This window comes from Conger conger, chromosome 5 (genome assembly GCF_963514075.1).
Source record: "Conger conger chromosome 5, fConCon1.1, whole genome shotgun sequence".
Classification (NCBI taxonomy): domain Eukaryota; kingdom Metazoa; phylum Chordata; class Actinopteri; order Anguilliformes; family Congridae; genus Conger; species Conger conger.
In genome coordinates, this window is record NC_083764.1 from 27,742,227 (window position 1) to 27,769,144 (window position 26,918).

At 40.6% G+C, this 26,918-nt stretch overlaps 1 protein-coding gene across 1 annotated transcript in view; it reads right to left on the reverse strand.

Moving 5' to 3' along the window:
- The window catches only part of LOC133128076 (neurexin-3a-like), a 396,336-nt gene extending 375,354 nt beyond the window's left edge, over window positions 1-20,982 (reverse strand). The window contains exons 1-4 of the mRNA XM_061241322.1: window positions 20,803-20,982; window positions 15,154-16,408; window positions 8,121-8,138; window positions 7,483-7,509 (exon numbers count right to left, since the gene is read on the reverse strand). Coding sequence (XP_061097306.1) covers window positions 7,483-7,509; window positions 8,121-8,138; window positions 15,154-15,850 — 742 coding nt within the window. The 5' untranslated portion in view covers window positions 15,851-16,408; window positions 20,803-20,982. The remainder of the gene's footprint in view (window positions 1-7,482; window positions 7,510-8,120; window positions 8,139-15,153; window positions 16,409-20,802) is intronic.
- Between the last annotated feature and the right edge of the window lie 5,936 nt (window positions 20,983-26,918).

Here is a 26,918-nt window from a genome sequence, read left to right on the forward strand (position 1 = left end):
GAACCCAAGGAATGCAATTAATGGCTTGCACATCTGCTCATCATTTTATTAAAAGATAATTTTATGTTGACTGTGTGTCAGTAGTCCAGAAGCTATAATAACATTTATAAGGGGAAACACTTCAGATTAAGTTGTGGTCATTATGGGGAATAATGGAGAGGTGGAAGGGCCTTATCTCTACCTTAACATTGTCCATTTTCTACAATACGTTATTGGGATAGCAAACCCCCCAGAATGACAAACCTAGCATCCTAGCTCAACCAGAGATAGATGGATGGATAGATACACGGTCAAATTGTTTGTTTTATGAACTAGCAAAGTAGATCTTAGACTGAACATTTTTCTGTGTAAGAAATACAAAATATATATTCAACATTAATTTAGAGTTAAGTGTAACAATACTTAAAATATTTACAGTGCAGTCTGTATTTGGATCGTGGATAATGAGGTTTGAATGCAGACCTTTCCTGTAATTTGAGGATATTTACATCCACATAGGGTGAAATGTATAGGAATTACATGCCTTTTTATACATACTCCCTCCATTTTAGGGGACCAAAAGTAATTGGACAGTTAGCTTCTACACCAGCCAACTGTCCAAAGTACCCTCACATTAGAGGTGACAGTCTGCATTGTAACCTAGTTTTTCATTGTTTCATTTCAAATTCAATGTGTTGAAGTACAGAGCCAAAAGAACAGAAATTGTACCACTGTCAAAACACTGCACTATACTTATATAAAATCGTTGAGAAAATGTTGTTGGACTTGTTCTACCAGTAACAAATAATGATGATGTCTGAGTAAAAATGTGCTGCCAGAAAGATGGTATATTGAGGCTGTCCATAAATTATGGCGAAAGACAGACAAAATTTCCTCTAATATTTAAGTGAGACATAGTAACAGAGGAAGTGAAATGGCAAGTTAAATCACAGGTTTGGAAACGTGGCGATGAAGTTCTGTGCCACTGAACCCCAGTCACACCCGCAGGGACTGCCCATATAGCCGTACGACTCGAGCATAAATCTTTTTGAGGATCTGCACTGAAGAATGTAAAAGGTCAAAGTAGGATTTATCTGACATTTCATTGCTTTCAGTTTCTTAAAAAAGAAATGAGTCAAGTGTGTTGGTACCACCTCTATCTATCGAAGCCGTGACTATAAGAATTTGATGTCTGGAGGTGGACTTGAAAAATGATTGCATGATAGTGGGAGGTGAAAAGGAAGGCTCATTTTTCCTCTAGCTGAAGTTCACCTTGTAAACTTGAAGCAGAAGCGTTATTCGCCATGCCCTGCAGTCAGGTCCAACGCTTCCCCCGAGAGACGCCTGAGGGAGTGTGTTGTGATGAGAAATGGATGCAGAGCTGAGACGCTCCGAAAACCCAGCTGGACTCTCACAGCTCAGGTCTGCAGAGGAGCACTGCGCTGCTGTACAATGTTCATGAAAAGCACAGAACTAGACAACACGTATGGATTGGGCAGCCTGTAGTGTTGTGGTTACGGTACAAGTCTGGGACGGAAGGTTGGGGGTTCAATCCCTGGCGTAGCCGCAATAAGATCCGCATAGCCGTTGGGCCCTTGAGCAAGGCCCTTAACCCCACATCTCCCCAGGAGGGATTGTTTCCTGCTTTGTCTAATGAACTCTATGTCACTTTAGATAAAAGTGTAATGGACTCTAGGGTAGGTGCCAATTGAAACATGGGGGAAAAATAGCTCAGTTCTATTTTAATTGTAAAGGTGCTTTAGATAAAAGAGATATATAAATGATGTACATTTGCCATTTACATGGCAGGCCTGGAGTTTCATCCCTGCCATGGCTTTCACCCTCTCTGTTTTCTACCGGTCTGAATAAAACTAAAGATATGTCCTGTTCTTCTAAAAAAACTACTCTGGGTAAATGTCTAGTAAAATCTGTAGATACTGTACATATAAATCTAAAATGTATTTTAGAATGTGTAATGCTGTTGAAAATCCTGTCAAATAAAGATTGGTTTTCTCTTTGAAGTTACAATACATTAACACATTTTTTTTACCCCCTATACGATCATTTAACATGTCTCAGACTGCACAGAAATGAAGTCCTTAATCTTCAGGCATCAACTTCCAGAGGCACAAAAAAAGTACATTTTCCTGCAAGTATACCATGATCTGAGCCTATGAATAACGAATAGGCTGGCGCCAGAGTAGCTACGACTTCAGGGCAATCTCACACCAAGATCAACCCTGCATTGTTGCTTTGAAAAAAAAAGATAAATTAAAATTAGACCAAAATACTGAGTCAGCAGAAAAATGCAGGGGAAAAAGAAAAGGGAGAGAAAAGTAAAAAAAAGAAATGAATGACTCTCAGCTATCTTTATAGTGGTCGAGATGGAAGAAGGTATGCAATGCAGAGAGCAACCAGGAAGGGCGGGAGAGTGGTCAGGCTTTACTCCCAGCCACACACAAAAACACTTAGCGTGTGCGCGACGACTCCAAGTCAGAGGACAGTAGAGAGGAAGGCCCAGACAGAGAGGAGAGGTAAAATCGATACGCTCCTGTGCACTTTCAGTGCAGGTCCAGTGCTCAGGAGTCAACAGAGAGAGGGATGGAGAGAGAGAGTCCACATTTCCCACCTTCGACCTTCCTGTCTTATACCTATAGTACATTAGCTGACTACAGCTGTCGCCATGTCACACGTGGTTCCCGAACATTTGTTTACAAAGCACATTGGTGAAAGAAGTGTTAAAAAAGAGTATTGCGTAGCTTTAGCCGTCAGGCCTTAGTTCTTATAGAAATCCCAAGCTGGCTGGCACACACACCTGCCTTTATATCAACTTTGAAGAGGCAATTTCACTCCTTTACAACACCAATAATTCAAAAGACAATTTACATTCATTTATCAGCATCTTAGCTGTCTCCTTCCTTACTCCGGATGTGAAATATTGTTGCCTTATATTAACATTTCACATTGAGCACAAGTTTGTCAGCTCCATCAAACCACCATAAGTGCTTATAGATTAATGTGAATTCTGTTGTGTCATGTCATTATCGACTTTGAATTCCATTATGTAGCACCCATGAGGGCACTGTTTCCATACGATACATTATGATTCTGTACAATGCCTTTGACCACTGAGCAAGTGAACTCCATTGACGGCTATGGTTGAATTTGCTTGAAAAAGGTATGCATTGTCTTTACATCTCATCTTATGGAATTTGTGTGGAAAATAAAAAAGAAAACATAAAAAAGCTCACCCCCCAATGTAACTCATTTGAAGTTTTTATTTAATTTTATTTATTTGTTCTCATAGAGGTATTGGGTTCCTAGTAGATCTGCACCTCATGATTTAATGATGAATGTCAGAGTGCATTATTCAGTGATACAGTCTGGTTATTTCATTTATTTGGTCGTGGAAAAGAAATAAAGATCAAGACTCGGTCTTGGAGGATGAAAACTGTATGCAGTACAACTTGACCCTACAGCAGTTATCGTTGTGTGCCGTAAATAAAACATGAAGAACTCTTAACACTCCCACGTTCTCAGGAATTCCAGGGTAATATCGAGTGCAAAGAAGCCGGTTCCTCGCAAGCTGGCATTTCCATTCTGGCGAGGGGTTAAGCCGACCCTGATGGTAACGACGAGTTTTATCAGCAAGGAAACACGATATGACAAAAACGATGAAGTGGATAATGGAAAGTGGCTCCCCATGCGCCCTCTGTTGGGCTTAAGAAGCGGACACGGATGAATTATGAGTTTTATCCACTGCCGCAGAATTGCAAATGGATTCTAATATAAAGCCCCTGCTCACTTCTATTCAGTCAGACAGAGTGCCAGATTAGTAATGATGTTGCTGCTCTCTATGAGAGATTTAAACCAGAAGGATTTGTGAGTCAAAACTGTCTGGCAGATAGAGTGTGTGTATGTGTGTGTGTGTGTGTGGAGGTGGGAGGGGATTAACATGGGCTTTTGCTGGACTTTTACAATATATGCCCTTCTTAATCGGAAGGTTGGAGACGGGATTCCACAGATGGCGTTAAAGCTGTTGCCAGTACTGTCTGTGTGCTGGTTTTCATCCAGCTTTGAATGGCCAGGCAGTTTTACAGAGTGCTATTGTTAAGGGTTCTACTCAGACTGAAGAGTACAATAAACACATTTGCCTCCGGTGTAAAGTTTTACTTAAAAAAAAGGGAAAGAAAAGCATACTTACAAATGAACGATGGAAAGGGGAAGAAAGCAATCTCCCTATGAAATGACAACTACATTGCGTTACATTTTATTTAGCAGATGCTTTTATCCAAAGCAACATACAAAACAGTGCATATCAAGGTCATACAACAAACAACCGAACACGTCAGACACAATTCATGTATGATTGGTTGGAAGCCCATGAACATATGTTCAGTACACAAAGGCCAAGTCAAGGAACTACAGTAGTGAGACAAATACAAGTCCTAGATTAAAGTATAAAATACAAGGGGCTAAAGCTAGGCAGGTGGAAACAAGTGACAATTGATTCGGGGACTTGAGGTACAGCGTGAAGAGATGAGTCTTCACAGTAGTGGAAAATGGGCAGAGACTGAGAGCATCTTATGAGGAAGGGGAGGTTGGTCCACCACTGGGGAGCTAGGGTGGAGAGGCTCCATAGTCGGGACAAGAGAGAGCCATTCTCACAATGCAAGTCACAACAGGGACGTAGTAATGCAGTTGTATGCATAAAATGGCAGAGAAGGGTCTGTCCCTCTGTTGATTAAGAGCATGGCAATAAAACTAGGTCCCTCCCCACTAGAAATCTTTTGCCTTTCCAGAGGGGAAGGAAGGAAAAGGCTGATAGGGTCTGTTGGTTCTCCAGGGGAATTCACCCACCGGTCAACTCATGCTAAATCAGGCTCTGCCGGCAGGGAAGTCCTCAGTTCAAGGGGGCAAGATGCCGAGAAAGTATCACCCACAGCCAATCGCCACAGATTATTTATACATTGTCCTTACGGCAGAGGATAGTGGGAGGCATGCATCACAAAGAGAAAGTCTCTGGTCCCGGCTTATGTCTGACGTTAATATGAGCTGATGAAGCAGACCTAACAACCTGACACAAAACTGGCCTTTTTTATACACTGCAGTAATGCTAAACAAGCCATAACACAACTAGACCGAAGCATGATGCCGGGCAGAATTATATAATGCTATATGGGGTGGGAGAATACAGTTCACTCACTTGTTAGGTTTAAATTATGGTGTAGTCAGCTTGTCAAAAGATGTGTTATAATGAATAGGCTACAGTTGGCAAGGGTTGCAATTCATGCAGCACTTCAAGTGCTACAATGCTATTTAACAAAGCTTAAAATATGCCACTGTCTCACAGAATTAAATCCACAAAGCAGAGTTGAGGTGCATGTCTCTCTCTCTCTCTCTCTCTCTCTCTCTCTCTCTCTCTCTCTCTCTCTCTCTCTCTCTCTCGCTCGCTCTCTCTTTCTCTCTCACACACACAGCCACGGCCTCGTGCAGACATTGTTTTACATTAGACTGCAGCCTCATTTATAATGATACTGGTCTGGGGCTAGACACATGAAAATTATGAATGAGATGTACTATGTAAAAAGTTCCTCTGATAATATTTAGGGATTGAATATAAATTTGTCTGATTTTACTGTAATAGGACCTTCTTTAAAATTGATTGTAAGCACTTCTTGTTCATATCTCATAAAATAAGCTGATCTGGATAAAACTATTTAAAATTCATGGGGGGATATTGTTTACATGCAATCTAATTAAATCGAATTCATAAGGACTTTGCAAGACAGAACATTGCCCCTGAAACTAATGCAGTCAAGTTTCCATGCGCTGTGCACATAATATCGGTAAAGATAGTGATAAATTATTGATGAGTTATCTCCACCCAGGTCATTCAATACATGGTTCAATGTAGCCAGACCTTACGACACAGCTATGACATCCAGTCACAGAATACACAGTAACTTTCAGATTAAACATTTTAATCAGACTTCGGGAGCGATTCCTCTCTGCATCAGACCAAAAGCACTCCCCCGCACTTCAAAGCAATGACACAGACACTCTGCACTCAGTTTGTTTTGTCCCACAGTCAAATCATCTGAATTAAATTACCCACTTCAGGACACCACCCCTGGTGTGCAAGCCATTAGCGCAAAGATGTGAATGCATTAAGAACAGTTCAAAACAAGCATACAAAACAAACCATTAAACAAACAGTTTTTGCAAAAACATTTGACATGAACCATAACCGTAACAACAGCTTGAATAGAAAAGAGCTCTGTACCTTTGCTCTTAGCTAGAGAAATGATGCGTGATTTCCAACAGGAAATGGAAGGAAAGTTATCCAAATTTGAACGGCAATAAAAAGGGGGGAAAAGGAAGTACGATAAAGTACAGGAAAGATTGTTAAGGTCTTACACACAGTTCAAGCGGTCAACACAGTACATGCATTACTGTGGACAATGAACATGCAGCAGCGTTTATTTGTGCATTCCTCACACGGCAACAAAAACAACAGACTACGTTTACTCAGCAGCAATACACTCATTCCCATTCACAGCAAAGCTATCAATGAATGGGTCCAACATAAAAAAATAAGGCCTTCTTTAGCACTACCTAATCATGATATATACACTCTCAGAAAGGTACGAAAAGTTACAAGTTACAAGTTACAAATGCATGTCGCTGGGGTGCATAAAATTTTACCCGTAGCCAGCAATATATAACTAATTTGTACCTTGCTGGGAAAATGTACTCATTTGTACCCAAAGAGAACATCACTGTGCTTTCAGAGTACATTTGGGAAATTTGATCCTTGAAAAACAAAAATGTACCTCCACTGTCACTTTATTTCTGAGAGTGTACTTACAGTAATTGCAACATATTCCCAGACTACTATAGGTGGTGCTGTGCCACAGCACATATACAGTAGACATCACCCAGCCAATATGATCTGGTCTATTACGGTAATGTCCCTTGTGACATAAATGGAGACATAGCATAGCCTATGAAAATCCATGTCACAAGTATGAATGTTTTGGTAGTGTTGGAATTAAGGCTTCATGTAGCTATTACAAAGGACCCTGTTATATAAATACATATGTTGCTAGGCTTATTTTATTAATGAACATGGGGGTGCTATGTTATTTATCAATGCCTTAAGCCAGGTGTTACAATGCAAGTGTGCATAAGATCCCACAGCACTGTTGTTGAAATGGTTATGTGTAGAGCTATCGCATGATTAAATGCAGTCTGACTCCACAGCCGGAGAAAAATTACAAGCAGCAGCAGGCTACACCTTCAGAAATTCACCCTTTTTTCAGGGGTTGCACTTAAACAATAATATTTACCCCCATGTATGCTAGCATCAGGAACCCTACAACACCCCACCTTCCCCCCCGCCCCTCAGCAAGCCATGCAAAAACACTCTAACCCATTCTCTTGGATGGACACAGAACAGGAAGTGATGAAAGACAATGCAAGAAGAGGAGGAAGGCCTACCTTGCTCGGCCATCATATGTGAGAAACCTTGACAGAAAGAAAGGTGAGAGGAAGAGAACTCTTTAGAACACTCAAGTGCCAATACTTTTTTGGTATTGTGATGTCACATGATTCACCAAGAAGCAAACCATGGCAACTATAACTCTAGAGCTGAAGCTTTCCATACTGACTGAAAAGCTTCCAGTGACAGAAAACTACAGCCTGATCTGTGTTGGGTTTCTATGGGGCTGTACACATCTGTTCAGCAGAATTACACCTACTGAGTGTAAAAAGAAATACTAGAGAGAATATAAAATATTTTCTTCCTTCATTAAATATTTTCTTCCTTCACATAAAAATACCGGAAATCGAAACTGGAAGCAGTCAAACTGATTGAATTGTATTATTAACCTCTTGTGTGTCTAGAAATTGATTCAGCACAAGCTGTAAAATAAACTTATTCTTTATATACTGCATGTAATTATACGTCCTGTTAATATAGGCATTGTTTCAATAAATGTATGTGTATTTGTATAGAAATTTTTTTTTATAGTGAGTCTCTTTCTAGAATGTATCTCTCAATATGTCTGTTCACTCACAATTCAAAAGGAGTTTATTTTTATTTTTTTCTCATTCTAATCACTGCTCCCAAAACTCACCTGGAACGCTGTTGACTTCTGATGTTGAGTTTGCAAGAAATAAAATAAAAAAAGGGAAAAGATGACAGAATTCTGATATTAGAAGCACTCTGTACTTTTTGCATGGGAAGCAACCATGCAAAGCTATAACACACCTGTCGCCATGCAAGTGGCAGACTGCCCTGTGCATGTGTCACCTGGAGAGAGAGAACAAGGCAAGAACATCTGTCCCTGCCACGCAGGGAGCCAGATCCCAACAAAAATACATTCAACACATCAAGAATATTGTTTGATATAATATTCTGTTTTTGGGCATAGCATAGGGCACCTCACACACAGCTGCACAGAGGCATAAATCCAAGCAGGTGTTGAAAACCAGCTCCCTTTTCGAGAGGGTTGTGAATTTATGAGCTTGTGAGGCTTGTGCATAGCTGAACTCTCGTCATCTATTTCCTCCCGGCAAAATCGGTTATTTTCACTGCAGACACAAACCCACGTTGGGTCAGCTCTCGGTTCGAGCCACCAGCTGTCACCGGTTGTACCTGCACACACTAGCTCCTGGAATTTGAAAAGCAACTGTCACATTCCTTGCCCTATTTCTTTGTTTCCCCATTTTATATGTCTTCTGTGGTCATGCTCCGTTTCATGTCTTCTCTTTCTCCATGTTATGTATCTCCGCCCACCACACCATATATGTATTTCCTCCCTGTTAATCATCTAACCTGCTTCTCATTGTCTCTTCGTTTGTGTGGCTTATAAGTCCGCCTGTTTTAGTCCTCTGAGCTAGTTTGTTTGTTTTCTTGCTTGTATGCTTGTTCCCTGTAGTTCTAGCCTCAGTATTCCTGACCTGGTTACCTGCCTGTTCTTTTGTCCTGCTTGTTTTTTGTTTCCCTGTCCTGCCACCGGCTCCTCTGCCCTACCCCGTCTCACCCTGGACCTCCTTCCCTGCCCTGAACCATTCTTCAGCACCCTTCCTCGCCCTACTTCTGCTCCTGTGTTCCTGATTCCCCAGCTTGGACCTCCGTCTGTCCCTCAATGTCCACCTGCCTGATCACCTGAACCCCTGTTTGCTTGGATCCTTGCCTGCACTTTACTAAGAACTCTGGTTATTTTATTTATTGCCCTGTTTGCCATTCCATGACCCTTTTTCTGTCAACCTGCATTAAAGCCTACCGTTTCACTTCATCTCTGAGTTTGCTATGGGTTCTTCTGTCCGTGACCTTGACAGAAACAGCTTTCCCAGACTTCTCTATTTTATGACTTTATGTACAGAACATGAAGCTGCTGTCATGAATGCACCTGGGAGAATGGAGCTCTCTTGAAATGTACTGCCTCGAACGAGACCCACTCAACCCTCTCCCTGCAAAACCACAGTGTCTGCAGAGTGACAGAATTCTGGATCTGTAGGATCATCTTGCCTACAGGCAGTGGTGGAAAATCCAAGTTCAAAAAGGAAAAGTCCATCCCAGTATTTTGTGCTAATCACCTGGATTTGTTCATGAGCATAATTCTTCAGCCAGAAGGTAGAAGTAATTACTGAAATCTGCTGGCTGAGATGGTGGAAAAAACATGCGACAGGACCTTTACTTTCTGGCACCTGGACTTTCCATCACTGTCTACAGGGTCACTCAACCCAGGTCCTTGACAGCTGAAGAGTCTGTTGAAACACTCCACCATTTCTTATCAACAGTAAACAATTAATAAAAGATGAATTGCAGGTGGCATGGGAGATGTGTATGAGGTGATTTACAACGAGGCGGGTTACCTCCATGAAGATAATTACTTTTCAAAAAGACATCACCTCAGATGGATTATCCTACAAGACTAATTAGTACTTACCTTACCAAATAAATAGATCAATAATGTGACATAAAATATTGATTTTAAATCGATTTTATTGTCATAAAATATTTCAATTGAATTTAATATGAAATTGTTTTCTTCTTGTAGATAATATAGGCCTATGCAACAGTATTGGCTAATGAAAGTGTTGGAGTGAGATACGAGACTAGTTTAATAGTGGAGTCATGTCTTTTAATTTGTACATTTTGATCTTGATTCGTCTTAGTGCAAGCAAGAACTAATAGTAAAAATGAACTAAAAAACTATTCATTATATAGTAATTATATTTTTTAGAGCTCGACTCTCAGTGCTGCTCTGAAAATAATAGGTTGACAGTCATTGCTATTAATTCCTGATCCAGTGCTTATCACTCATGACTATTAATTGCGCTTGATCCATAGCATGTATGTAAGTGGCCTTTTAATTTAATCACAGACCGTGCCTTGTGCACTAAATGTGTCTTTGGACACTGATAAAATGTTATGCTCTTTAGATTTGGCAAAAGGCACATGCTAATTTGTGATTCCCTGCCATATTCAGAGCTAGTATATAAGAACACTGTCTTGGAACATGACTTCTAGTGACTTGATAAGCTATTGTTGGTCTTTGTTGCAAATAAGCCAATATTTAAATATAGAATAGTAAATTATATTGGTAATTTTATCATAGCATTATGTTTCTTTGACACAGAATTGTGCAGCATTTATGTTACAGTCAGTGAAAGGCAGTCAAATGCAGCGCAACAAATGAGAAATAATGTAAAGACTGAAGACTTACAATGCATGCTTGGCAGCCATAGGTTCTACAGCCACCAGAATTCTGAGAGTAATTTGAAAATCACACAGCAGCAGTTACAGATATCCTATAGAAGAGCATACTGTATGAGAGAGCTACCTATACTTCACACACCATGTGAAGCATTATCATCCTGCCACAGACAGATTGAGAATGGCATCAAATGCAGGGAGAGGAGGTCAGATTGACCTCATGGTTTTTTTTTTTCATCTTTTCTTTAAGTAGAATGGGAGAGGGAGAGGTCTGAAAGTGACAGTAGCATCATGAGCTTATCAGCTGCCAAAGCTTAAGTTCACTTACCTATAATATCCTGGTCTATTTGCGATAAATATAAACTGAAACTCAAAACACTTCCAGATAGGGCCATGTCACAGATTTTTAAATGGAATCTGTCAGCTGACCATTTTTTCTGCCTTTTTATTGACCTACTTTTAGAGTAAGATTATTGTAAAAGTCCTTTTTCAATATTTGTTTAATCCCAAAAGCTAAGCTCTCTCTCTCTCTCTCTCTCTCTCTCTCTCTCTCTCTCTCTCTCTCTCTCTCTCTCTCTCTCTCTCTCTCTCTCTCTCTCTCTCTCTCTCTCTCTCTCTCTCTCTCTCTCTCTCACAACAGAGCATATCTTATTCTCCATTCTTCAGTTAATTACTTTCATTCATATTATGTAAATATGTGTCAACCTCTTTGAAGAAATTTGTGGCCTGGCCATGAAAAGATAAAAACTGAACTGCTCAGACTGCCAGATTAGAATATCAGAAAAACCAACCCAGTACATATGCACCATCAATATACTGTTTGATGGCATCAGAATACAGAACCAAATGACAATGTACTGTATTAGGTATTACAGTACTTCAGCAATTAATCAAAATTTGAAACTTAATGTAAATTGGAACAACAGTGCAAGATTCAGGTTGTCCCATTATCTAATGATAAACACTAGGTACAGACATGAGTGAAATCTCTGATGACACAAATTGAAACTTGGGTCGAATCATTTACTGAACCGCTGTGACAGCGTAATGTGGTAAACAATGTCTGAGGCCTCGTGCAGCTTGTCACGAATACAGCACCGTCCACATCAGAGTGCAGTCTGTACATTTGTTTTACAGCCAAACATTGACTGTTTTAATCTTCCCTCGGATTAGACTTTTGGCTCTACAGATGATGTTCAGTACGGCTGCTGCAATTATTCCGTGTGCCAAACATACGCTGCGGTCCAGGCGCGAGTTTCTGAGGGCATTTAGCCATCTGCCCACGCTTTGTGCTGCTTTATGGCCCTGTTACAGTTTGATCCAGGCTGTTTGCACAGTAAGATCTGTTGCTCTTGCATTGTTGATTAACCAAAAACGATTATGACTAATTTGTCGTCAGTGAGAACATTTTAAAAATAGTACAAAGGGGGAATGTGGTTTTTTTTTGTGTGCAAGGCTTACAATTAAAAATGCATCATTCTCAGGGAATGTGGCTGGGTTAGGAGACAGTGTTGAGGCCATGAATTCATTTCCTATTGGTTCTTGAGTGCAAACTGAATTGGTCATTGGCCAGGCCATAATTTTCTCAATTGCATTTCCTCATTTTTTTGCCATTCACAATCTGTCACATTGGCTTCTCTGAGTGAAGGTCCTATTTACACTCGCTTGCTACTTTTCCCAGAGTGAAATGTGTTGAAGTTCAGAGATAAAAAATGGAAAGCTTCGGGCACCATTTTGAACGCCTGTTGATAACATATGGTCGGACAGAATGGCAAATAAAAGTCCGGAGATCCCCTGCCCAATGGAGCACCATGGTCTGATCAAAGCAGGTCTGCAAGCAGGATGGTCTCCACCTGTTTGCTCCATATGGAGACTGGTTGGCCAGTGTTGTCTGCATTTCACTGCATTTGTCTGATGAACTGAGAGCATACTTTTCAGCCATCAACATAAATCATGCATGACCCATCAACAAAGCCTGTATATTTCTTAAAGTGAGAGCATCCAAATGTGGGCAGCTTACAGCTGCCAGGGACTCTCTCTTGCACACCAATTTAGGACCCCTGTCAATGGGCCAAAAATAACAGAACAGCCAAACAAAGGGAAAGAGCTGGCCGAAGGTAGTGCCTGTTGGTACACTCAGCCCCAGTGAAGGTCTATGGGGTCTACAGAAATACTTAACCTCTGTCCTGAAGACCAGTGTCCGCAGATGAAGTTGGAGTGCCTGCCAAGCCACTCACCAGTGCACCAGCAGACAGTCACTTCATCCAATCATTTCAGGCAGAATGTCCTCTGTATTGTTTTTGTTTTCTATCATAAGAGGGACTAGGTTCCACCACCCACCACCTCCCTCCCCACTCATCCAAGTAGGAGCATGTGTCAGCAGAGAAAATAACCCATCAAATCTATCGTCACACGGTCACCCCTGTCACTCAGCCACCTTGGAGGAATTCTCATTTCAGTAAAGAAGAAAGAGAAAAAATGGATTGCATCGATAAAGGAAGAGTCACAAGTATCCCTCAAGACTGTGTTTCATTTCGATGAGTCTTGTCTGTTATACTGTAGGTGCAGTATATTGCTAGCCATGGGAAGTATATTCAGTCATAATACTGTATATCCTGACCTCAAAGAAGCATAAGCTTTCAGCTGATGAATCTATGAAATACATCTCAACATACTATGTGCTAATTTTCTTCTCTATGTGAAGTGGAAGAACACTCTTGTACCATGCAAGCACGGATACTGCACCTCAAGTGACATTGAATAATGATGATTACACTAATATAACAGCAGCAGAGGAGGATGAAATACCATTTTTCTCAAACCAGCATGTGCCTGGAGATTTCTGTACGACCTGCAGGATCTGAATACATTCAATGAAAGATACATAACTTGCAATTTGAGATTTGACCCTGTGCTTCAAACAATGAACATTACCAGTGCAAGGGCATTGAAACATTTCTGACATCCTGTACAACACACACACACAAACTGCATATGCAAAAACACATGTGCAGATATGCACTCATAGGTCTATCCACAAATTCTGATTTATTTTGAGAGACAGAACCGGGTCTATGCTCTCCCCCTCAATTGTGAATGCCCAGTCATGCTGATTTATCAGTAGTCGTTGATACAACCTCAATTTGCAATCAATTTAAGAGAGCACAGACAAGCATGTACTCTTCTCAGATGCACATGATGCCAAGTCCCACTTATTATCACCGTACGGTTCACAAGCCAAGCTTTCACAGACTTGAGCTGGAGGAAGACAGCCTGTGTGGAGCTTAACCGTTGAGCGTGTGGGCACACAATCAATCGGCGGGAGGATGAGATGCCATCATTCTGCCCGTCTGAAACCCTGCAATCCCTGGGCAACACTATAAGCTTTCAGTCCACACTCAGCAGTAGCATGGTACACATTTGATACTGAGCCATAGGGCATTTCCATGCACTAGAACAGTACCTTAACAGGATGAGCCACCCAACAGCTTCATGGAAACCTTTCTTTAGGTACAATAGACAGTCATGTATAACATAATCCAAACCAGACCTCTTGCAAAACAAACCAACTGATCTGAATTATTTAGTTTTACACTCTCAGAAATTAAGGTGTGAAATGTGCCTAAAAAGGTACAAATGCTTGTCGCTGGAACAGTACCCTATAGGTACATACAATTGTATCCAAAGAGAACATTATTGTACTTGCAGGGTACAATTTGATCCTTGAAGAACAAAAATGGACCTTGATTGTCACTTTATTTCTGAGAGTGCAAAGAATAATGGACAATTCAAGTGTACATTAACAATGGAAACCATTGTTGTGTTTTTTCACAATTTAGAGTGATCACCTTTCACATGGATATTCTGATGGAATAAAAAAAGGATTTTCCACAAAAAAACAAATGTCAACTTTCAATAAAAATGAATACTGACATGAAATGAAAAAACTAAACATCAAAGACAGATTGCTGAACAGTGTTAACTTGTAAGTGGAAATATAGCAATTTAACATTTCTGACGGAAAACACAAAGAACAGTGCTCCTCTGTACATGTAAATTCTCTTTGAACAATACAAGCTGCTGGCGAACCAGAGGGGGTGGAAAGTGACATAAAGCAAACAAAGCAGAATTCTCTGTACAACTGAGAAAGATTCTAACATCTGTCAGGTCTCATGATTAATGCCACTGTTGACCTGGATTTAAATCCTGATTATGTTCATTTTAATTACTGCTATACTCATATAGCCAGACATGGACGCAGAAATAGCTTCTCAATCCAAAGAGAGAATGCCCTTAACCTACTGCACCATGTAGGAGGAACAGTGAGAAAATCATCAACTAACCAAAAGAAGTAACAGAAAGATTGGCTCTCTTCCATTATGATATTATTCAAAATACATTTTGCAACCTGCACTGAGGAGGGACAGTGGGCAGTAACTTCTTACCTTCATTGCAGAAGCGGCCAATGTATCCAGTTTTAGAGCAGTCGCACAGGTACTCCCCTTCCGCCACTGAGCAAATCCCCCCGTTCTCACAGGGGTTCTCAGCGCAAAGACCCTCCATGTCCAGGCGCACCTTCTGGCTGCCGAGCAGCCGGGGCTCACCCTTGCCGTATTTGAGGTCCGTGATCACCCCCCGGAAGAGCGGCTGGTCCTTCACCATGGGCAGCGTCAGCGCAGTCCCGCGGATGTCCTGCGGGATACCCCCCAGGAAGAGGTCGCTGACTACCTTCATATGCTGCCTCATGGGCTGCACCTCGTCAGACTTCACCTCGCTGTCCAGCCGGAGGGCCGTCCTGAGGTTGGACCTGCTGATGGTGACAAAGTGCCAGTTGCTGTCGTTGACCCTCCGGTCGGAGACCACGGTGGTTTCGGCGCAGTCCACGCTGAAACGCAGCTGCAGCTTGCCGTCAGACACCGCCAGGAGCAGGAAGTCGCAGTAGCCCCCGTCATCCAGGTAGAGCAGCAGGGCGCTGGACGCTTGCGTCTTCACCTGAAAGCTGAGGTCACTCCTGGTGCTGGCGTCCCAGCGCCGAAACCGTGCCCACTGTCCCGGAGCCCCTGAGAACTCCAGGCTAAAGCAAAGGCCCAGCAGGATACTGAAAAACAGGTGCACCTGCAGCCAGTAGTAGAAGGCATCCATTTTAAAAACTGAGGAACGTGAGAGGGAAGGCGGGGAGGGAGTCGGCTGTGATCCGCAAGACAACGATATAGTCGAATTTTCTTCAGTTCAAAGAGCAGTATATCCCATGTATATCCCACAGTGTACGTGGAGAAATTTATGATCAATATGATATATGCTGGCCACAGCATCAACAACTGATCCCTTTTTTATGGAGGATACTGTGGGTGATGATGAAGCAAACAGAAAGCAATAGGCTGTGGTTCTGACAAGTGTTGATCATTGTTCAGTTCCAAGGATGGATCGATGGATTCAGGATTTTATTCCCATTAAAGAAGACCATATAAGAGGGGATGGGGCAATGGGCAGGGGTGGATGATATAGGGGGGTCTGTACTCCTTGGTTCCAAGGTTGACTTTTAACCTTGGAGGGCAAAGTCGAGGCTAAAAATGTTCAACAGGTGAGGTGCCATTGAGGCAATTCTACCAACTTTCAAGCTTACAAAACTCTTCATATTGGCCTCGAGCCAAACACACCATGGGACAAAGTGTTTTTCCTGGAATTGCTTCAGTACTGTAACTGCAAAAAAGAGAAAAACATAGTGACTAAATTATGACGACTGAATGCTGCTTGCAGGGAAAAAAAGATATAAAGAGTGTACCGAATGCAATAAAGCTGAGATTTACTATGAAATGTCAAGACAACACAGTATATAAAAATGCTATATTATTTGCCTATGGCTTGGCACAGCACCTACACTTCAAGCACATTGGGACAGCAGCACCAGAGTAAACTGTGTCACCAGACCTCCATCAATTATTCTCATGAACCTCACACCAGCTACTGCTGTCAGTCCCACATCTGAGTCTGATGGGAAAATTGAAGGCTGCTTTCATCTGGAAATGTAAGGCTGCAACAACGTTTTCCCAGTCAAATCACAATCATTTCAGATTTTCTGAAACTCAAAATTACAAAATATACCTATATTCTTCCACATAATTTGTGTATGACTAATCCATGCCTGTATCTCATGGGAACAGCTTTGGCTATTTCTTCATGGTATATTTATGAAGACACCACAGATTTGCATATACCAGATCTTACAGCGAAATGACATAGAAACCAAGTACTAGTTTGCCATAAATCATGAAGTTGCCCTACATAACCTATATGCAGTAACATGGAAGGCCTGCTAACAAGCACTAATAATTTAATTCTGTCTATACCACATTATAATGTGTGACTAAATCAAATGAAAGACACATATACAGTGTAAAGTGAAAAAGTGTAAGAATATCCCAAAGCTTCAGATACTGTAAGATGTACTGCTGTTCATTTTCACTTATTTAGGGATGAACATTTCAGCAGCAGTCTCAGCCCTCACAAAAAGCCAGTTACTGTACTGAGCTGATCAATGTACAAAGCCAGGCTACATTCAGATGTCAGTTAATGCGATTATGAACACGTATTGAATAGATTCAGGAGAGATGCACGCCCTCCCAACTCACCCATGTCCAATGTGTCCGAAATGAGTACACTGTTGATGCATCTAATTGATCAAGCTTAAACTGACCTTTAAAGCATCCCAGCCTTTCATTGGTTCATCCATGAGTGAGCAGAACATTCCAGATGATTCCAGGGAGCTCAGTGCCACACCAAATTAAACTTAATATGTGAATAATAATCCCCCCTCCCCTCCCTTGTGGTGGCCAAAGCAGTAGGTTGAGACAAAGGAATCGGTACTCAGAAATGTTCCAGTGTGCCGGGGCACAAAGCGAGTCGCTTTAACCACCTGCCCTAGAATAATAGTGCACTGAACTCAATTGGGGACCTATTGAGTTCTAGTAACCGATACGTCTGTTGTTGTTGCCCGCCCGTCTCTTTGACGACCGTGTGTTTGCCATCGTTCTGGCTGTGTCAGGCACGTGGCAGGGAAGCCCGAAGAGGTGATAAGGTAAAAAAACACAGTAAGGATGGCACTCCTGAGACAGTGTCCCACAATAGGAGATGGTGGGTGCACAGGTGCAAAGGTGGTCTCACTTTTGGATTCAATTAGAAAAAAATAAGCAGCAACTGGATCCACCAGACAGCAGATACTGTGCAACCTGAGATACGTATTAATGGAAAGCACCTCCTGTATCCCTGGCAAATTATTGCACACCCAATACTGTGGGTGTCGAGTATCAATGTACACCATCAAGGACTGAAAGGATGGCAGCCCAGTTTTATTGTGAATGACCCCATACCATTTCCACCTTTTTTTATTAACACTGTAATGAGCACTGTCAGATCATTTTTAATGTAATGTACAGAAAATGAAAATCTGTTCTGTTTGAAAGAAGGGTGTTCATTGTGAAGACAATGAACAGCAAATGTAATAATGTTGTGATCATACACTGGATCATATTGTCCTTTATCTTTCATAAATAGCTATATTGGATCATTATTGTACCCATAGCAACATTCACATGTTTTGGCAAACTCCACCTTCTCCTTTAATTCCTTTTAATAGACACACGTGTGTGTGCCACACTGAAGTTGATTGGTAGTTTGTATATGAAGCTTGCTGTAATGTAATCCTGTCACATTAGCCAGAAGTGTCTCAGTGACACATAGCAGGTGCTAAAGCCTGGTTTTTTAATGTCTTTAAACATCCCCCAAGCCACCTGCATTTGAAAATGAATGTCCATTCATCACTTCATCACTTGTGAATGCTTAACTGAAAAGAATGGGCAACAAAGCAAAGTAAACTGGTCATAGCAAGCATTGGTGGTTAGGACAGCTAACAAACTATGTGGACCTAATTATAGAATTAACTTAACACATTTTATAATTGACAAATGTGTATGTGCATGTGTGTATTTAGTAATTGGTTTACTAACTGATCCGTCCAAACAGCATGCGCAACCAGTGTTGCGGCCTGTTCTCCTCGTTGTCCCCCAAAAATAGTCGACCACTTTTTCTAGAATTAGACCACTAATCGCTGTTAAAAATAAGGCCCAAATTAGCTTAGATCGCGCAAATATTCCAGCAGCGGGCGGAACCAAGAAAGACGCAACATGCAAAATGTGAATGCTACACAGTCGTTGAATCGATGGTAGGCTGTGTTGGCTACATAATCCAGTTGCAGTGTGTTTTATATTGCTTAAATGTAGCCTAATGACAACGACACATTCATGTCAAAATATGCTTCCAAAGTAATCTATGAAGTGACATTTATTGAAATAATTTCACAAAACATGCAGTCTTGGAAAATAATGTCATTATTTTGCTGCTTGTCTACAACTGTATTTATGAATGTCTTTATTTCCCAGCCCATCCACTGGAATCCGGGGAATCACAGACTCATACATCGGGCTGCACCTGGCTCTGTCGGACACCACACTGGAGACACACACCCACAGGCCACAAAGACCGCTTCACTTCAGCTTAGAACAAGCCACTTCTGAAGCCACCATTTCAGAAGTGGTGTTTCTTCTATGACATTTCCCGTTAGCGAGTGCAAGTGTTTTTGCGCCTTGGTCGCTGTACTTCGAGAAAGCTGTTTAATGCGAAGAACAGTTAATGTGATGTAGCATATTTACAAGAGTCAGCGAAAAGCTTATATGCAGAAACCGATATAAATAGCTGCATAAGAACAATGTATATCTGCTTTTGCAGGTACGCATGACCAGAAACTGGTACATTTTTTGGAAAATGTAGATTGCAAAGACACTTCATATGGATAGATTTAAACACTCTCAAACATGCGGTAGTCGACAGATTTTTTCATGTACTGTAACTAATTTTTTATTCTAGTTTTCTTTCACTGGGGCACGATGCTTTTCAGATCGTGACAAACTCATACCTCCTGCCGCGCACGGTCTCCACATTCCATACAGAGCGAATTTTCACTTTCATTTTGCATCAAATCCCGTGAAGCATGCAGTTTACTCAGATACACGCAACACACACACACACATTTCCACTAAACAATACATTCCAACTTCCTTGTTCGAACTTGACCAATAATGTGTTTAAGTGCTAAAAGTGATGTTGAGTCATCGATTAGTTGTATTTTTAAAAGGGATGAATGGATGGATACATGAGTTGATTACCTATGTGTAAAAGTAAAAGGTACGAGGTGAAATGTGTTAAATATTTAGCTTAGCAGGCGCCCAGCACACTTAATTGACTATTCCACATCTTATACATCTATGCAGCTAAATCGAACCTGCAACCATCGAGTCACCAATCCACGGGGACAGTCAAGCTCAATCCAGTTCGAAGCCTGAGGCATTTCTAAAATAACGGCAGCAGTGGACAGAGTTATAACTGTAGCACCGTGGTGAATCGTGCTTGGTATGCAGCGCCATTAATTAATTCACCATGATTAAATTCACCATATTTTTCTGTGATGTGGATAATTCCATTAACCTACGATCAAAAACACGTATGCCCTAAAAATGCCCAAAGCCGATAAGAAAGCCAGACGGACACGACAAAATGTAGGTTAACGCACTTTGTCGAATTTCTGCAGTTTTAACAAGAGTGTAACAACAGTGCAAGCCAAAAGCATTAGAGTGCGAAACTGTTTGCCACATTGGGGTTATCCTTTATCAATATATAATGACTGTAGTTCACTGAAGACTAAGTTTGAAATCACTAAATATTTCTAAAATTCACTACTTGGGTAAAAACGGGATATGTCCCAGGACACGGAATTTCAGCCAAGGTAGCAGACATAAAATATGTCATTCACTCCCATTCTTAATCTATATTTAAATACACACACAATTATATAACACATAATATACAATAGTGGGGATGCAGTAGACTTCCTTCAAAGTAATTTGTAAAACCTACTAAGTTTGTCGCACATAAGCTGCATTATTCTAAGTAGTTGCAATAAACTTGAAATTTAAAGAAATAATACGTCCGTTTACAGTTCCAGTGTTTTAGGTCATGGCTGCTCTTGCAAGACAGCTGCTTACCTTAAGTGCCGTAACAATTCCAACTCATAGTAATCCAAAATAAATTCCTACGTCAGAAAGGGTTTTAGTTCCAGTTTTGAAGCGTTTCAAGCGTTGCTGATGAGACGCAGCTGTTATAGCAGCGCCGTAAGGTGCAGAGAAGTCCACCGTTCGTGTGGCTGTTGCAACACATCACAGAGAGCCCGTTCGCTCAGTGCCCGACTGATTGGCAATAACCAGATTCTCTTTCACAAGCCGCGCGTGTCCGCCCCCCTCCTCAGTCCAAAGCACGAGATTTAAAGGCATAGCCGATGCAAGACCGACGGGAGCATGGCTTGAAAAATCAAGGTTAACAACTTTGAAATACGGATGGCTTCCTCACGAGGATCATTTTTGTTCAGTGTTCATCGTCAAACTCACACTCGTATCAGTATTCGGACAATAATAGTAGCATATTCAGTATTCAGACAACCGATTGTATTCATCCACTCTGGCCTATAAAGGCTAAACAGAATAGTTGTCCTCCGTTGCCCGTTTCCACACAGCCCTTCATTTTCATTGTCCAGTTTATGAACCATTGGAATTATTTAGCGAGTGTTTGAGGTCTCCAATGCCACATGAAGCTATTTTTATTACCAACACTTAAGGGAAATGGGCAATAATTGTGTGAGTGCGGTAAAGCTGGAACACTTCATAACGAAATGCAATGAATCGAGACCAGAACGCTGTCCATAGTGCTGAATTCAGTCACTAGATAACAGCAGCTCATAATAGTTGTAAGGCGCACCCATTTATCTTAAACACGAAACACATTCAAGCGCAGTTTGTAAATGTATCCAAACGGAGTGTGGATACGGAGCATCCCAAGTTTGTGTGTATGTGTGTGCGGGTGTGGTGTGTACGCGTTCATGCGTGCATGCATGTGTGCTCTTAAAAGGGCATTACAATCGCAATATGTTCTAAAAAATGGTATGGATATTAAGAGACTTGACATTACCCTGTGATAAATCATAAATCATGAATAATTTTAAAAGCACTTCCAAATATCTATACCAATCATTAAGAAGGACCCATTAATGAAAAAATCATTACACATATGTTAGTGCATTGCATTATGAGTGCATGTAAAAATATTACCTGATTAATCTAGAGAGATACTTAGGAGTACAGAAATATACTATAGGGCTGATTTCACGGACACAAATTAAGTTAAGCCCTGGACTAATTCAGTTTTGTATGGAGAATATCCTTTCACAATTGAATTTAGTTTTGGACCAGGTTTAATCCGTGTCTGTGAAACTGGACCATTGAGAAATTGGCAAAAAGTGGCTTCAGTAACTAGAGAAATTGATTAGATAGGAAAATTATATACAAATTTTGCAAACCAGAGCCAAATCATATTGAAAAGTAATTCTGAGAGTGCATATTTGGCTGTTTTAGAGTTAAATAGTCCCAAACTCAAGGGCACATTGGCCAGGATGTTTTTTCACACTCGGTAAAAACCTGCACAGCTTCAGAAAGCAAATGAAATTGGTGTCACACGTTTGGAAAAATGAGATAAAATGAGAAAAAGGACAAGAATTAGAAAAATATAAAGCAACAAAAGGTCTTTAAACCCCCGGCATAAACTTAACTCCAATCCCTCCGTTTGTATGGAAGCCGTTGCAAGGCAAGATCAAAGTTGACTGGGAGTTGGCATGCAAGCAAGGTTAACAGACTAATTACACTGGGAAACTAATGAAAATATCAGTAGCTGCACTAATGAGCGCATGGATTGTTCCCCTCAGGCTGGGTTGTGGTAATAAGACGCTGCTGAGGAGGGACGGCATTTCGAATGGCGAAGACACCCCCCTGCTTTGATGTGTACAATGCTGTTTAGTCACCTCAGCTGAGCACCTGCTGAGGCCACTGTGCTGATTCCAGAATGTTCCACGCCTGGAGCAAGCTGGGCAAGCCTTTGAGGAGATCACCAGAGTGAGTAGCACTGCATACTGGGTACCAGTGTTGAGGAAGAAGATGAATGTATACTTTATTGAATCCAGTAGGGTAATTTGTCCTCTGCATTTGATCCAATTAGGAGTAGTGGGCAGCCACCGTGCAGGGAGAAATGTGGGGTGAAGGGCCCAACAGCCGTGCCCATCGTGGTTACACTGGCGGTTGAACCGCCAACCTTCCGGGTCCCAGTCATGTAGCTTAGCCCCTAGGCTACAGCCTGCCTCAAACGACTAGTAGAAACAAACAACCGCTGTGACTGAACAGCACTGGCTCCAACCCAGACTTTTTTATGAATTTGACCTTTAGCCCCGATCCCTAGACGGGCTGATGTGAGACACTGTCCAACCACTTAAATACATTCTTTGACTACTATTATTGTGTATTTGGATATACACACATATTCCAGGAAGTCTATATTTAGTATGTGGCAATTTCTTTAGTCATTGTTGTGGTTGTAATGTTATTTTAAGTGCACACGCAGGCACATACGCACACACACAGCTTTTTGCCTCTTTTTTGAAGTGCTGTATGTAACCTGAATATGTAATGGTGCACTGAAACACAGTAGGCTGTACCATAAGCTTATGGGATCATGTGAGAACACTGCGTTTGCGCACTTAGTGCCGGACATGCAGCACACAATGAATAATGCATCATAATGTAAAAATGATAACATTATGATGTGTGACATGTGCAAAGCCTAATTTCAGGGAAGGGATGATGCTTTAAAAATGAAATAAAATCTATTAAAAGTATATTATTATATTTTTATTAAATCATTTCGTATACAACAACTTAAAGCATAATTAAAGTGAAGCAGAATGTCAATTTAAAGCATCTCCGTAACCTTCTCACTCCCCTCCCCATCACCATCATCCCAAAGCCCTCTTCCCCAATTACTAAAATGCCTCCCTCCCACCCTCTAAAATTGCCACCCTCCAGTTAAACCTCCCTCCCACCCAATCCTCCCAGCAGACAAAATAATATATTTTTAAATGAAAGAAACACTTTAGTAATATCATAAGCGAAGAACTTGATGTTTCAGTCATTCCATGCTAAATGTCTAATTAAAATGTAATGGCTAAATTACAGTGTTTTACAATTGCTAACAGGCATTTTTCAAGTTTACTTTTTCAAAACTCTTCACACAGTACAACAGCACTCTATTTTCTTTTCATTGCTTTGACAAAAAAATGTATTCAATGAACACAGTTTTCCAAAATCTTGAATTCATTTCTCGCTCAAGCTCAATCACTGAAACAAGTTCAAAACCTGACATATAGGCTATAGCAATTTGCTAAGCCACAAAGACTGCAGTATTTTGAAATGCATTCAAAAGTAATAGTAATAGAAACAAAGCGATGACTGAAGTTGATGCATAGCTGAATTGGTTATTGAATAGAACAATCACACCTGATTCAGATGGAGACCTGCCCAGGAATTGAGGGAATTTCAATTTCATCTTTGGAATGATTTTGTTCAAGATGGACGCAGGAGGAAATGCAAAAGTGGGTGAAAGAGGAAGATAAATGGCTGGATGATAGAGGGGGAGAGGAATGGAAGTATGAATTTGTGGTATCATACATAGAGAATGGATTCCAGATGGCAGGATAAATCAGCTGATGACTGTGTTCCCCATTGTGTAGAATGCAAGGACATTTTGTGTGATGCTAATAAGAACATGTGGCTCAATGAACTTGACCAGGTAGACAAAAACCCCATTACTGTATCTGATTTCTAGTTTTTTTTCCCACTGTAAACGTCAATTTTACTGTATTCAAGTATTGGAATTTTGGCCTCTCATTTTCATTTGTAATGGCTGTTTGCAAATAAAACCTTTCCTGCAGAATTTCTATACAATACAGGTGTGCCATTCTACTTTGTAAAGTTTGTAATAAAAAATAAAAAAAAATGCTTGATTCAAAACTATGAATCAAAGAACAAAGTAATACTTTAACAAATTCCAAAACCAAAGAAAAACTAGAGCCCAAAACATTGCTTACAACTTCAAAGGCTCACAGAAAATAGTGCATCTACTGTAATGCCAGTGGTTCTTAGTGTTTTTTAGATCATTCTGCTATGATTGACAAAGTATTCTTGCTGGAAGGAAGCTAGTGCTGGTGCTTTGTAGAATGGTTTTATAGTGAATTCTGTATTTGAAAGTATCTATGAAAAAGGACATGGATGAATCCAATTACATATTTTATTTCATTGCCAAATGGATCTTGGAATTATCAAGGGAAAGGGTTAATTAAATAAAGAATACTAGAATGCTTGTTTGGGGCCTCATAATTCTTCAATTGTACTAACAAAATCACCAGCAAGAAAAACAGTGATGTATTATTAAATGCTGTGTATTTGCTCATATGTGACCATATGTGACAGCTCTGTGAAATGTCAAAGGTTAAAAGAAGGAAGTTTGTGACATCACTTGTTTCCTGCACAATTCATCTGTTTGTGAGAACTGCTTGGAGACAGTGGCTTGGCTCAGACTTGCAAGATATTTCCCTCAGAGACAGACTAGATGATACCTTGTACACATATACAAGCAGAGGTGCTTTGTACTTCCTATATGCTGAAGAGCAAAATCAATCAATTTGTTTATTAATAAGGAACTTTAAAGCATTGAAAAGAGATATGATATAAAATGCAATATGAATCGGATGGATTTTCATATCAATTATATAATGATAACAGGGAGCATATCACCTTGAGTGATAATGAGCGATATGTAGTGTGCACTGGGCTATGGAGAAAAGGATTTCCAATTATAATTATGTAATAAACTTAAACATTGGCAGTATATTCATGACTGCCAGTTTGTGGAATGACACATCATCTGCATATGAACAGCTTTGTCCATCAGATTCCTTCTGAAATCTGATTCTGCAGCAAGCAATTCACTACAAAATGCAAAAAACTATGAGAGGTCATTTCAGGAAAACTCTGATTTGTCTGTACCATATGAATGTCTACAAATGAAAACATTTCTCCGGGAAAATTATTGTAATCCCTGATGTAGTCAGTTGTACATTACAAATGCATGTTACAGTTTTTCCTCAATTGATTTGGCACATTTGTCACAACCAAAACATCAGTCTAAATTCAGTTCATCAAATCACCACAGCAACAATACATTTGTTCAAAGGCTACTGGCAGTTTTTCATTGTTTTCACACAAACTGCAAATGCTGATGCACGTATTGCACAATTCTAAACACATTTATCATTGTGAGGTGTCTGACAACCTTATCAAAACTGTTATCACTTATGTACATTTATCAGTTAGCTCAATAAATGACTCTCTCACATTGACATTGAATATAATCACAGCATGCAAAACACTTCATACATTAATCATTTGTATAATTACAGATGAAAGCTAGTGTGAACAATATTTACAGTACTGTAATATTTCTACTTTTGTAAGAAATCTTTGTTTTGATTGTAGGCACCTGCTGTCAATCTCATCTCACAAGTGCATGCCAACTAATTACTTAGTCTGAAGCAATATATACTCATCTACTGCTATAACCTATCGACTTAGAGTTATGATGCGTTTTGTGTTCAGAGATGCTCTTCTGCATACCACTGTTGTAATGTGTGGTTATTTTGCATTACTGTCACCTTCCTGTCAGCTTTGACCAGTCTGGCCATTCTCCATTGTTTTTTGTACCATTCTTTGCAAACTCTAGAAGGCTAGAATCCCAGAAGGCTTAGATCACTTACATCACATTTTTGATGGTTGATGTGAATATTAACTGCAGCTCCTGACCTGTATCTACATGATTGTATGCATTGCACTGCTGCCCCACAATTGGCTGATTAGATAATTGCATGAATAAGTAGGTGTAATAAAGTAAAAATGTTCTTAATAAAGTGCTCGGTGAGTATATATACTGCCCCTCTTTACTACTGCTGTGTGTAGTGATACAGTAAAACATGGAGCCAGAAGCTACTGCTCAAGGTTTTGTGAGAGGAAGGGGGCCACGAATGTGCAGCAGGCATGGGGGACAGGGAAGAGGCACAGGGAGAGATCCAAGAAACCCTCCTGAATTTAGAGCCACCATTGTTGACCATGCACTCAAACATGGTCTTAGTATGGCAGAGGCTGAACTGTTGCATCCAAAATACGGACATTTT